We start from the raw sequence: 13,706 nt of genomic DNA on the forward strand, positions 1-13,706 counted from the left end.
GCTCTTTCATATATAGAACCACACAGCTCTCTTTTATTGGGCACATGATGAAAATACATAATCAGACCAAAACCATCAAACTGACAGCAGACCTGAGTATAAAAAGTCCCCAGAACAGGGCCTGAGATTCTCTGTATGGCAGTAGGACAGTCCCTGCCTGGTCCTTCCCCTTCAACTTTGGTGTTCCAGCTGGAGGTTACAAGGGTAAACAGACCTGGATCCTTATTCCAGACCATTCCTTGAGTCAGATGTCTCTTTATTTGAGTCTCATCCTTTTGGCTTGAATTCCACAGCCTGGTCTTCAAGCAGGTTTTCCAACCGGGGGGGGGGGGGGGGGGGGGGGGCGGTGTGCACAATCCCAGCCTGGCCTGATTTGTGGTTCTGAGGCACAAGGTGAGTGAAGACTTTGATCTTTGGCACAGAGGTGTCTCCACTGTTTAAAGGCACAAGACAGAAGACAGCTGGGGCACTGATAAAAGGCACTATCCCGTGAACAGAAGCACCAGCCCAGAGAATGAAATGTGCCCAAGGCAGGGGGTGGATGCTGGCCTGGGAGCATTCAGCCAGCAAGGGATGTTTCTCCCTCTTTTTTTCTTTGCTGTTCACAGCACTCAGAACAGGGCTTGGCACCCAAGGAGCATCACCCCACTATGCATAGGAATGCATGAGGCACACCAGCTGTTTCTTCCTCCAAGAAAGGCACTTAAGGTTTAGCTTGGCCCAAAAAGGCGGGAGAAAGCTGAGACACAGGTACTCAGCTCATACCTTGGAGCTTCGGGGCCAGTAAAGTGGCCCTAGCCATACAGTCCCACCTCCCCTTCCTCAGCCTCCTCCAGCTGTGGCCCATCTGGGACCACCTGGTCCATCTCCCTTCGATCAGACTGTGGAGGAGAGACTCTGCTGTGATCCTGCCTCAACCAGGGATGCAGCAGGATTCCCAGGGCCACAAGTCGCTCTGAAGGCTCCTTGCGGAGGAGACATCGGATCAGACAGCGGGCTGGGGCTGATAGGCCCTCAGGCAGGGCAAAGGTCCCTCTACGGATCTTGCCAAAGAGCAGGGCTGGCTCAGAGTCCTGGAATGGGTATCGGCCAGCCAGCATGGTGAAAAGTGCCACACCCAGGCTCCAGACATCAGCCGCTTTGCCGGAGTAGGACGGCCGGGAACTGAGTATCTCTGGTCCCACGTAGGCAGGGCACGCATGTTTGTCCCACAGAGAGTCGTCCTGTCCAGTTATCACGCAGGCATCCTCCAGGTTCTCTAGCACCAGCTTCGTCCTGAGTCACAGACGAAAAATCAGGTCCCATTCAGGTTCTCTGGACCTTAGCAGCCACTAAGCCATCTCTCCACTCTCTGTCTTGTACATTGTTCAGTCTAGGCTTATTACTATCCTCCTGCCTCTGCCTCCTGAGTGCTGGGATTACATGTGTGGGCCATCATGCTGAGCCTCAATTAGTTTTTTGTTGGTTTGATTTGGTTTGGTTTTGGCTTTGATGGGTCAGGGTCTCACTATATAGCCCTGGCTGCCCTGGAACTTACTCTGTAGACCAGGCTGGCCTTGAACTCAGAGATCAGCCTGCCTCTGCCTCCTGAGTGCAGAGATCCAAGGAGTTAGCTACCACCACTTGGCTTCTTTCTCTTTTTTATTTATTATATTTTACACAATGGGTCTTTTCCCTGCTAGTATGTTTAGGCACCATGAGCATGCAGTCCCCATGAAGGCCAGAAGAGTCTGTAACGTGCAGTTACAGGCGGTTGTTAGCTACCATGTGGGTGCTGGGAACTGAACATGGGTCATCTCTGACCCACTGAGTTATCTGAGTCATCTCTTCAACTCTCCCATCTCCTAGCTTTTTTTTTTTTTTTTTTTTTGAGACAGGCTCTCACTACTGGCCTGGAACTCGCCCTGTAGAAAAGGCTGACCTCCAGTTCACAGAGAACCACTTATCTCTGCTTCAGCCAGGATTTAAAGGTGTATGCTGTCACCCGTAGCTATTCCTTTAGTCCTTATTTAACTTGAAACAGGGTCCTTCACTAAACCAATTGAATAGACTAGCTGGCCGGTGATCTCTGGGGACCCAGCTGCCCCCGCCTCTGCCCCTATGCCCAGTTGGTAGGACTACAGAATCCACAGCACAGGCAGCTGTCACTCATGCTGGGGATTTCCTTCCTGTCTTTCTTTAGCCGCTGAGGATGGAAATACCAGTGAGCTATACCTTAGCTCTTCCTAGGTTACTCTGCTCTCCTGGACCTCAGTTTCCCCACCATGGCCCACCTCTCACGTGTGCCTCTGGGGTCAGACTCACCTCTCACAGTCGCTGAAGACAAAGCGACGCAACTTGAGGTCTCGCAAGACAAGCCCGTGCTTGTGGCAGTGTGCCACGGCACCAGCCATCTGCCGGAAGAGGCCAACTGCCTCGGACTCAGGGATACCTCTGCGGCTGCGCACCAGGCTGTGCAAGTCCCCATGGGTCTTCGTGAAAAAGGTGTAAAGGAGCCGAGAGCCCAGCAGGACCTCGGTGGGACGGGCCACGTGCTGGTGGGTAGGTAGCCTGGCATAAGGTGCCAGCACTGTCTGGGCCTCGCTGGCGGGGTACACCTGGGGACAGAGTCAGGACTAAGCACAAGGAACCTAGCAAGTCAGGCTGGTCCAGCAAAAGGGGACAGCCAACTCTGTGAGCTGTGAGCTACACATACAGAGGTTCTTGCTCAGCAAGTCACTCATAGCCAGATATCAACCAATTCTCTGAAAAGGCACAGGTCGGGAGACCCCAGGGCCATAATGCCAGCAAGGAGTACATTTGGGACTAGAATCTGTGCACCCATCTCTGCTCTAAGCTGCCACCCTGAGTGAATTAGGCCTCAGAAACTAGGACGTAACCCAAACAGAAAACCACTCCTGGAAGCAGAACCACCACCATATTCCCCTCCACCGCCTTTCCCACACATCCAGTCTAAGAACAGCCAGCTTAATGGACTGTCTGCGGCCCCTGCTCAGCTGACTGGACTCACAGCCATTGCGCCTGTTCTCTTGGTGTCCACAGTGCAGCACAAGCAAGCCCCAAACCATATATTCCAAAGAGATAAGAAAGATGCTAGAATCCAGAATATTTTATACTGCCATCTTAGAGACCAAACACAGGACCGGTCTTTGCTAGGCAAGTGTGGGCTGGTATTGTAGAAGGGAGCACCTATTTTAAGAAGCACAAGCCTGCTGTGGTAGTGCGCTTGGCTACTCCCAGGACTCAGGAAGCAGAGCCAGGGGGATCTCTGAGTCTGAGGCCAGCCTGGTCTACAAAGTAGTTCCAAGCTAGCCAGAGCTACACAGTGAGACTCTGACTCGAAAAAAAAAAATGTGGACCCACTTGTCTCAGGAAAAGTGACCTAAATGATCCAAAGGCACCCATAGGAAAAGCTCCTCTGTGTTGGGGGTGTACGCAATGCAAAAGCTCCGAGGTAATCAAGACATCAGCCTGCTCTCAAATTGCAGGCAATGCTAACAGGTGGTCAGAATGAGATAGGAGGGGGGTCATACAGGGGCGGGAGTGAGACCGCTGGGAAATGTGCTCAGAGTTTGTGGATATGAACACCTGAAAGCTGGGTCCAGTATTACGGAGAAAGAAACTGAAGCTCAGAAAAAGGAGGTGACCTGTGAGAAGCCACACTGGAGGCCTGTTAGGGGCTAGGGTTGCAGACTTGATGTGGCACCTTGTTGCTTTTGACTTTAAACTCAGGCATTCTGTAAAACGTAAAGCACATGATCTTAAAAGAAAGAGCTTGGGTAGGTAGCATGGAGGAGATAAATACACAGACTTCTTTTTCTTTCTCCCTCAAAGCTTGGTCCTGTCCCAGCACCTTTGTGCCTCTTTATTTTGGGGGAAGAAGGGGTGAGCTTTCTAAGACAGGGTTTCTCTGTGTAGCCCTGGCTGTCCTGGAACTCACTCTGTAGGACCAGGCTGGCCTCGAACTCAAAAATCCGCCTGCCTCTGCCTCCCAAGTGCTGGGATTAAAGGCATGCGCCACCACCGCCAGCTCTAGGGTTTATTTTTAATCGTGTGTGTGTTTGTGTGTCTGTCTTGTGCCTGTGTGTGGGTATGTGCACACGAGTGCAGATGCCTGAGGAAGTCAGAGGCCGTGGAGTTATACAGGCAGTGTCGAGCTGCCTCAAGCAGATGTTGGGAACAGAAATTGGGTCTCTGCAAGAGTTACAAGCACGCTTAATCACTGAGCCATGTCTCCAGCCCCTTTATTCATTCCCTTTCTTTGTTCTCTCTACCTGAGATAGAGTCTCTCACTGACCTCCAAACTCACTGAATAGGCTAGCTGGCTGACCAGTTTCTCTGGCTCCAGAGATCTGCCAGTGCAGAATTACAAGTATGCAAACCAGAGCACTGGATCTAGATTTGTTTTGATTTTCAGACAGGTTCTCAGTATGTACTCTAGGCTTGCCTAAAATTCGGAGCCACCCTCCTGGTTTAGCCTCTCTGATGCTGGGATTACAGACATGTGACACCACACCCCACTTGGGTCTGTTTTTTGGCCGCAGCAAGTGCATTGTATATATGGTGCTCCATGGAGTAATGTCAGTTGAGGAACCCAGTGATAATCTACAAAGCTAGAAAGCTGCAGTCCTCCGGATTCCAGGCCTTTTGCAGGGTCCTGCTATGCTAGAGGGGAGAGCCCGTAGAATATACCTTGCAGGTGTACTCTGTGCCTGTGGGGCAGTGCAGGGCCCGATAGCTGCAGTTGCCTTGCTCTCGTTCCAAAAGGATATAGGGTCCCAGCCGGGTTGCAGGGACCATAGCAGGTGACAAGTCTGAGGCGGGAGGTGGGCTGGGGGGCAGCAGGCTGGGGTGTGGTCCAGGCTCGGACTCATCTCTCACTCGTTTTAGGACTGGACACTCGGCATCAATGTTGTCATTCAACTCCAACGGTTTCTTCCTGCGGGGAACATCGGCAGAAGCAGCCAGAGGTGTGGCTCTCATCTAGAGAGAAGGGAATAACGACTGTTTGGTCCCCAGTCTTCTCTGCTAGGACCCTCTGGACAGAGAAACAACATACTGGGCTTTCCGAAGCTCTCAAACTCAAGGGCTGCTAGAGAAGGAAGGAACCCGCGACAAATTAAAGGTTTAATAACACAATAAGGAAAGCTGGGTTTAGGGACGCACCCCTGCATCGCCAGCACCCTGGGGACTGAGGCAGGAGGATGGCGAATTCCGGGTCAGCCTGGGCGGCATAATAAGTTGGGGTCAACGGCTCAGACTCAGGGCGCCCTCAGACGGCGAAGTAAAGGAGCGAGAGAGTGAGAGTGAGCGAAAGGGAGAGAGAGGAGAGAGAGAGAGAGAGAGAGAGAGAGAGAGAGAGAGAGAGAGAGAGAGAGAGAGAGAGAGAGAGAGAGAGAGAGAGAGAGAGAGACTCCCAGTGACCCTCTTGCCAGATCCGGGTAATCCCCCTTTGCAGCTCCCTACTGAGCTCCCTACTGGGTACCTTGTCCTGGGGTCTCAGAGCCGCCCGCACCCGCGCCCGCGCCTGCGGACCGCCGCCAGCCTAACCGAGCAGATCTCGGAGTCCCCAGCACGCCGGTGTCAGACCTCAGCCGTCCGGTACTCCGCAGTAGCAGCTTCCGCTGCTAAAGTGCTACGGTACCGGGACGCGAGCTCCGGTCCCTGCCCGGCTGATGTAAACCTGAGCTAATCTGCTGCTGACGCCCAGCGACTCTCGATTGCACCATCCGTGACCCGCCCATGTCTCCGGGTGTGCTCCGCCCTCACCTTCGGGGCCACACGCCCCCAAACCCCCGGCTCCTGAAGTAGCATTCGGAGCCACCGACTATCCTTATTGTAGTACTTTACACCTATTTCCCCATGTATGAAATGAGAACAGTGGAAAAAAAATAAACGGAAGCTGTTTAAAAATCTCGTCAATCTCCTCCACCCACTACCCCGTAGTAGGGCAGAGGCAAGTGGATCTTTGGGTTCGAGGCCAGCCTGGTCTACAGAGTGAGTTCAAGGATAGCCAGGGCTACACAGAGAAACGCTGTCTCGAAAAACAAACAAACAAAACAAAACAAATATCGCCTCCACACCCCACTAAGCACTGGGCTAGAAGCCCCATCCTCTGCATTCTGGGAACCTTCCCTCCAAAGCAACCCTCTCAAGTGTGTACCCAGTTCTGCTGTAGCTCAGAATAGCCACTTAGCGCCCAGGCTGGCTGGGGGGTGTGGCTCTGTGAGAGCACAAAGCCAAAAACAACTAAAGGAAGCAAAGCTTCAGTTCCCTTATCCATAAAATGCTGCTCTCTTCACATGGTTGCTGTGAGCATTAGTTAAGTTCGTGTGTGCGAAGCTCTTAGGACAGCTGTGTGTGATGCACTCCTAGAATCTCAGTTATTCGAAGCAGGAGGATGAGTTTGACGATGCAGCTCTGGCTTGCCTGGAACTCACTCTATAGAGCAGGCTGCTCTCGAACTCACAGAGTTCTGTTTCCCAGTACTGGGACTAAAGGCCATGTTATCAAGCTAAAAAGTAATGTAAGGGCTGAAGCAGGGGAAGGAGAGGATTGTAGTTCAGCCAGGGAACATTTGCTTAGCATATGGTCGGAAATGAGACCAATCCCCAGTAACAACAAAGTGTAGTCTATGGGACTAGTAGGCACTCAGGAAATAGGATGGAGCCGCTGGACACTGCAGGTGGAGGAATATTAACAAGATTCCAGCCACAGCTGAAGCTAGTCATAGTGAGGCTAGTCATGGTGGTGACAGCCACCAACCCCCCCGTTCCTCCACCCTGGCAAAGCCCCAAAGGCTCAGTGCCTTTCCGGATACTTGAATTTATATCTTGATAATTGAGTTTATTCAAGTCAAAAACAAACTTCCTCCAGGAAGAGCTACAGGGAGGCAGGGCCTCATTTGACACATTTGTTTCTCTGGTTCTAGAAGTCAGGGAACCAACTCTCTTGTGTCACCCTCTCCCAACCCCCACATGCCCCAGAGGATTCTGGGATCTAACCTGATCTGGCCCACCGGGCCACTGAAGAGGGATGAGTGAACTTCTATTCAGAAAGCAGGGCAGGTGGAAGCCTCAGGGATGTGAGAATCTCAGGGTGGTGGGATGGCTGTTTTCTGAGCACCCATCTGATGACACCAGGCCTGAGAGAGGTGTGCTTGCCAGTGCTCGAAGCTTACTTGCTATGCCAGGCCTTGCTCAAATGCTGTGGACTCAAGGTAACCACCCTGACCACTCTCAGCACACAAATCTTATAAATTAGAATAATAAAACCAAGAACCACAGTAATTTAAAGTAGATCATAGCTGGGCAGTGGTGGCATATGCCTTTAATCCCAGCACTTGGGAGGCAGAGGCAGGTGGATTTCTGAGTTCGAGGCCAGCCTGGTCTACAGAGTGAGTTCCAAGACAGCCAGGGCTACACAGAGAAACCCTGTCTCGAAAAATCAAAAAAAAAAAAAAAAAAAAAAAAAAAAAAAAAAAAAAAAAAAAAAAAAAAAAAAAGTAGATCATATAATCTCAGCACTGGAGAGACAGAGGCAATCAGATCTCTAAGTTCAAGGCCAGCCTGGTCTACAGAGTGAGTTCCAGGACAGCCAGTGTTACACCAAGAAACCCTGTCTCAAAACAAGCAAACAAACAAAACTGAATTAAAAAAAAAACTTTTTTTTCCTTTGTTTTTTCGAGACAGGGTTTCTCTATATAGCCCTGGCTGTTCTGGAACTCACTCTGTAGACCAGGCTGGCCTTGAACTCAGAAATCCACCTGCTTCTGCCTCCCAAGTGCTGGGATAAAAGGCATGAGCCACCACTGCCCAGCAAAAAACATGTTTTTTTAAATGGGGTAATGGCCAGGTCTGGTGGCGTACACCTTTAATCCAGGCACTCGGGAGACAGAGGCAACCATTCAAGGACTCTTCAGCTACATTGCGCATTTGAGGCCAACCTGAGCTGCGTAAGACCCTGTCCCAAAAAAAGGTTTTTGTTTCAAAACATTATTTTTAGTTCTGGTTGAAGAAAACTGAAAACTGAATTCACTTTAAGAATCTATCATATTTAGTATATACCAAACATATTATCTCAACAGATAATCAAACAAAATTGTCAGTAACAGTAAACTTTCTCATACTAATAACCTCAGATTCTTTTTTTATTTTTATTTTTATTTTTGGTTTTTCGAGACAGGGTTTCTCTGTATAGCCCTGGCTGTCCTGGAACTCACTCTGAGGACCAGGCTGGCCTGGAACTCAGAAATCTGCCTGTCTCTGCCTCCAAAGTGCTGGGATTAAAGGCATGAGCCATCACTGCCCGGCTTTTTTTTTTCCTTTTGTTTTATATCAGGTTTAGTTTGGATGTTGTTGTTGTTTTGTTGAGACTCTGTATGTAGCCAGAGTTGGCCTTGGATTTCTGATCCTCCTGCCTCTACCTCAGATGCTGTGGTGACAAGTGTGTACCACACTGTCAGTTTAATATGCTTCTAGGGAATGTGCCTGCGTCCTAGCCAGCACTCTTCCAATTGATTACATTCCCAACCTCAGTTTTTCTTCTTTTCTATTTTTTTGAGCTAGGATCTTATGTAGCCTAGGCTGGCTTCACACTCAGTGCTGCCAAGGCTGGCCTCTGACTCTCGATCCTCCTGCCTTTAGCTCTCACATGCCGGTAGTACAGGTACGTGCTGTCACACTTGACCTGATCAAAGGTCTCACTGTAACTAACCTAGTGTCTAACTCTCTTAGGGCTTCGATTACAGGCCCCAGGCACCACTCCTGGCTCTCCAGTGTATGCCATTTCTTTTGAATCCAAATGATCATGGGAACTAAGCTATAACTGTTTCAGCCTGGTGTGGTAGTCCATGCTTGTAATCCCAGCTTTTAGGAGGCTGAGACAGGGGAATGGATGTAAATTCAGCCTAAGCTACAAGAGTCCTTATCTCAAAAAACAAAACAAATGTGGGCTGGCAAGATAGCTCCTGTCATCAGTGCTGACAGCATGAGTTGGATCCTCAAGCCCCACATGAGAAAGGAAGAAAACTCATCCAGCTTCCACATTCTTACACATATGCACAGAGACGAGATATATAAGTGTATACCATATAAACAAACGAATTATTTTACTAAAAAATAAAAACTGGAAGAGAAAGTTAGAATAAGTTAGTGGAAGCATCTCTGTCCAGCCCTGGGATAGCAGTGAGAAAACTGAATCCCCGCAGAGGCATGGATTTCCTCCCACGTGAGGCTCTTCTGCTCCAACAGTGCCTTGGGGAGAAAGTCTTACTTCAGACTTTCTGTATGTTTCACACTTCTCTCTTAAGAACTGGAGAGCAGAACTCAGTTCAGAGGCTTTAATCAGAACTGGATTGAGCTGGCATTGCATAATCTTGTTTTGCTCTTCTGGTATTTAATTTTATGATGACCTCTTTCTACTTCTTCTTCTTTTTTTTTTTCCCCTGTCATGCTGGAGACCAGACTGGGGCCTTGTGCTTGTTAGACAAGTGTACAACCACTGAACCCTGGCCCAAGAGCTCTTCCCTGGTCAGGAGCTGAATCTAGGCAAGACCCCGCCACTGAGCTTCAGGCCTCATTTTCTTGTCCTATTTTTCTGTTGTTATTGTTTGTTTGTTTGTTTGCTTTGAGACAAGGTTTCTCTGTGTAGCTCTGGCTATCCTAAAACTCATTTTGTAAACAAGGTAGAACTCCGAGATCTACCTTCGTCTGCCTCCCAAGTACAGGGATTAAATTTGTGTGACCCCAACATCTGGCTTCCTAATTTTTTTAACTTTAGAGGCACCATCTCATTGGATTTTCCAGGCTGGACTCTAACTCATCTGCATTGACAAAGCAAACCCAGACCTTAAATGTGCTATTATTCTGCCTCAGCCTCTTGAGTAGATGGGATATAGACACGTGCACCAAGTCTCGTTTAAAATGGATGTTTTATTTAAGTGCATGGTGTTTTATTTTAGTTTACACGTGTGTGTTCCCACCCTTATACCACAGTACCCCATGTGGAGGTCAGACTGTGACAACCCACAGGAGTCTATCTCTTCCACCATGTGGGTGCCAGGGATTGGATTCATGGTGTCAGGTTAGGCAGCAGCACCTCAGCTGCTTAGCCATTCCACTGGCCCTAACATGGACATTGTATTTTATTATTGGTTTTTCTGAAATATGATCTCAGTACATTCTGGCTGGTCTGGCTCTGTAGACCAGGCTGACTTTAAACTCACATTGATTTGCCTGCCATGCCTCCTGATGTTGGGACTAATGATATTCTTGGGACATCCACCTATCATCTTTTTATTTGTGTGTGTGCATGTACACCATGTATATGTGTGTGTGAGTGTGTGTGTGTCTGTGTGTATGTCTGTGTGCATACATGTGTGTGCAGAGGCTAGAAAAGGGTATCAGATCCCCGAGAGGTAGAGTTACAGCAGTTGTGCAGAGTTCAGTGTGAGTGCTGGGAACCAAATTCAGGTCCTCTGTAAGATCAGAAGCACTCTTGACCAATGGGTCATCTTTCCAGCCCTAAAATGGACATTTAAAAATCACTTCAAATGGAAAATTGTTGTTTGCCCTGAAAAAGAAGTTGAAGGATTGGAGATATAACTACATTTGGTAAAATGCTTGCAAATCATACAAAAACCCAAGTCCAATTCCCATCATCACATAAACCAGGTGAGTTGGTGCATGGGAGATCATGGCAGGACATTGGGAAGACAGATTGAGCCAGCCCATTTAGAGAAGATTGAGGTGTGTAGGTGACTCAGGGGTTGCAGCTGGCTTGTGCTCCTCTTGGGGAGCCTTCTCTTAGAGACTGGACTTCTCTCTTTCTCTGGGGTCTCCTGTGACCTTCCCACAGATCTGTCATCACCCACGACCTGCACAGGGTGCATTCAGGAGAGGCAGGAAGACCAGAACAGCAGTGACACAATGGCAGCATGGAGTGACAAAGGGGCATGGGCCACACCCTAGCAGGCCTCTGCCAGTCCCTTCCTCTACATCCTCATGTGATCCTCACCAACTGTCATGTGAGCCTGGGAGCAAACTAGTGTCAGAGAGCGGAAGGAACCTGCCCAGGGAAACACTAGAAGCAGCTGAAACTTGAATCCAGGGTTGTATGTCCCCAAACCACCAGCCCCTTCCATTTCAGGAGCCTAGAGAAGTGGAGGGAAGATTCGGAGGGTGGGGGGTTAGGGGGAGGTCTCCAGCCCTCCACAAGGGTGAAGGATTTTGATCTCCTTCCCTGTGGGAGAAGAAGCTAGAAGGGAATAACTGGTCCTGACTCTGACCTTGTCTGACTTGGGGTGACCTTGAACTACTACTAACTCCTCCCTAGGTTCATGCACACAGTTACTCATAATTCTGTGGTTTGTGTATAGGTGGTGTGTATAGGTGTAGGTGAGGATGGGACATGCTGGGACCTCCAAATTTCCAGGAATCCCTTACCTTCCAGCCACATGCACCCCCTGCTGCTCCTAGGACTGAACACACTGCTGAGTCATCTGGACCCTCTTCAGCCTTTCTTCCTGTCTGGAGGTCAAAGAAGCAAAGGGATTCTGTGTGTTGAGTCCTGGCCACTGCCCAGCCCTTCTATTTCTGAGAAAAGCTGGGGGAGGGGGAACAAGAATTCAGCCAGTTGCATCAGAAAGCCTTGCACAAGACACTCTCCTGGTTAGATACAGCCCTGCCTCCAGGCTCTACCCCACCCTGCTGCCCTTGGACCCCAGTGAGAACTGTAAGTTCCCTTGGAAGATCCCAAGACGTATGGCCTTCAGAGAGTGACCAGGGAGGTCCAGCTCTTCAGAAGTGACAGATTGCAAGGTTTGAGTCAGGTGCTAAGAGGACTTGAGCTTCTTGGTGATTGTAAGACACTCCCCAGGAAAGCCAGAGCCCAGTCCACAACATTTTCTAGAGAGATGGGATTAGGCCAGTGTCTTAGACATTGACTGAGCCCTAATCCTTGATTCTGGTTGTAGACTGAGTCCCAAACAGACCAACTCTAGCACTAGACATTCTGCTTACAATCAGGAGGGCATAGGATTGGGCACCAAGAGCCTGGCACACTTGCTCCTTGCCCTGCTATGTGCTGGTCCTTTCCCCACAGTGCAGGCTAGCTCATGCATTGGACATACTGGCTGCTCCCGACTAACCAGAGCCTAAGTGGCAGGGTGGAGCAAGAGCGGAGTCAGGCAGAGCCTCTGAGATGGCTAGACAGATGCTGAGTCAGTACAAGAAGTACTCCCTGGAACACTAAGCTAGGGGAGAGTGTGGGGAGTCCTGGTCTAGAAGTTTCCCTGTGCAACCATCTGGACGTTTTGTTGTTGTTGTTGTTGTTTTGTTTTGTTTTTGTTTTGTTTTGTTTGGTGGGTATGTGGTTGCTGTTGTTGGTTTGTTTGGAGTCAGGATCTCACTATTTAGACTAGGCTGTCCTTGAACTAACAGAGATCCCCCTGCCTCTTCCGCCTGAGTGCTTGGATTAGATAAGCAACACAATGCCCCACTGGTTATCCTGATCTTTGAAGCGTAAAGCCCTGCCTGCTGCTTTCAGACCTGTTCCCCTCCATGTGCCTGCCCACTTATGGTCATTTCCTATTGCTCACAGGCCGCATTGCTCTCTCCTAGAGCCCCAGAGTCTCCTGTCCTTTTATGATGACACTTTTTATAAACAGGATTATGTATGCTTTTGTCATTCATTTAGTGTCCCTCTCCTGCCCTGGCTCAAACTCCATTCAGGGAGCATCTGTCCATCCATCTTTCCAACAGCAATAATACCATGTGTCCATCTTACTCATTTGTTAAATATTCATCAACTACCACTTGTCAGGCTGTGTTCTAAAGATAGGTGATGCTGCAAAGAGAATAACAGATTTTACAAAAGTAAAACAGTGCTTCCATGGACTGGAGGCATGGCTCAGCTGTTAAAAGCACTGAATGTTCTTCAGAGGTCCTGAGTTCAATTCCCAGTAATCACATGGTAGCTCACACACCATCTATAATGGAGTCTGATGCCCTCTTCTGGACAGTTTACTCACATACATAAAATAAATAAGTAAATCTTAAAAAACAAACAAAAACAAAAACAGTGCTCACACCAGGCAGTGGTGGTGCTTTAATCCCAGCACTTGAGAAGCAGAGGCAGGCAGATTTCTGAGTTCGAGGCCAGCCTGGTCTACAGAGTGAGTTCCAGGACAGCCAGGGCTACACAGAGGAACCCTGTCTTGAAAAACCAAAACCAACCAAGCAACCAAACAAACAAACCAAACAAAACAAACCAGCAATAGTGCTTACATGGGGACTTGGAGATGGTGGTGGCAAGTGCAAGGACACCAGGAGACCTGTTGTGTGGTTACACAGGCTGGGACAGAGACTCCTAGAGCATAGGGCAAGAGGGTGGCTGTGGTACATGAGGTCTGAGGAGAGTTCAGACCATCTTTGGAGCCCTTTGGAGGACTCTGGGGAATAGTAAGGTCTTAGAAGGGTTTAAGCAAAGGAATAAAGTGGTTGACTTTGAAAGTAGGCTCCTGGGTGCTAGGGAGATGCCTAAGAGCACTTGTTGCTCTTGCAGAGGACCAGCTTTTGATTCACAATCATCACTAACACTAGTTCCAGGGCCTCTGATGCCCTCTTCTGACCTCGGAGGGTACCAGTCATGTGTGTGGTGCATATCCACAGATACAGTCAAAAAGTACCCCTAAACATAAAAGAAAA

General features: G+C 49.1%; 1 protein-coding gene across 9 annotated transcripts in view; it reads right to left on the reverse strand.

Annotated features, from left to right (window-relative positions):
- Trib3 (tribbles pseudokinase 3) overlaps positions 1–13,706 on the reverse strand; it is a 24,252-nt gene continuing 10,546 nt past the window's right edge. For 6 of the 9 annotated variants that reach the window (XM_031372271.1, XM_031372267.1, XM_031372269.1 and 3 more), the window contains exons 4-7: positions 11,445–11,528; positions 4,693–4,983; positions 2,305–2,597; positions 1–1,275 (exon numbers count right to left, since the gene is read on the reverse strand). In XM_031372271.1, the coding sequence (XP_031228131.1) occupies positions 795–1,275; positions 2,305–2,597; positions 4,693–4,983 (1,065 nt within the window). In that variant the 5' untranslated portion in view covers positions 11,445–11,528 and the 3' untranslated portion in view covers positions 1–794. Of the gene's footprint in view, positions 1,276–2,304; positions 2,598–4,692; positions 4,984–5,485; positions 5,962–11,444; positions 11,605–13,706 lie in introns of those variants that run through there. The other 3 variants (XM_031372270.1, XM_031372272.1, XM_031372275.1) reach the window with 3 other exon arrangements.

The sequence above is a fragment of the Mastomys coucha genome, unplaced genomic scaffold (genome assembly GCF_008632895.1).
Source record: "Mastomys coucha isolate ucsf_1 unplaced genomic scaffold, UCSF_Mcou_1 pScaffold15, whole genome shotgun sequence".
NCBI lineage: Eukaryota > Metazoa > Chordata > Mammalia > Rodentia > Muridae > Mastomys > Mastomys coucha.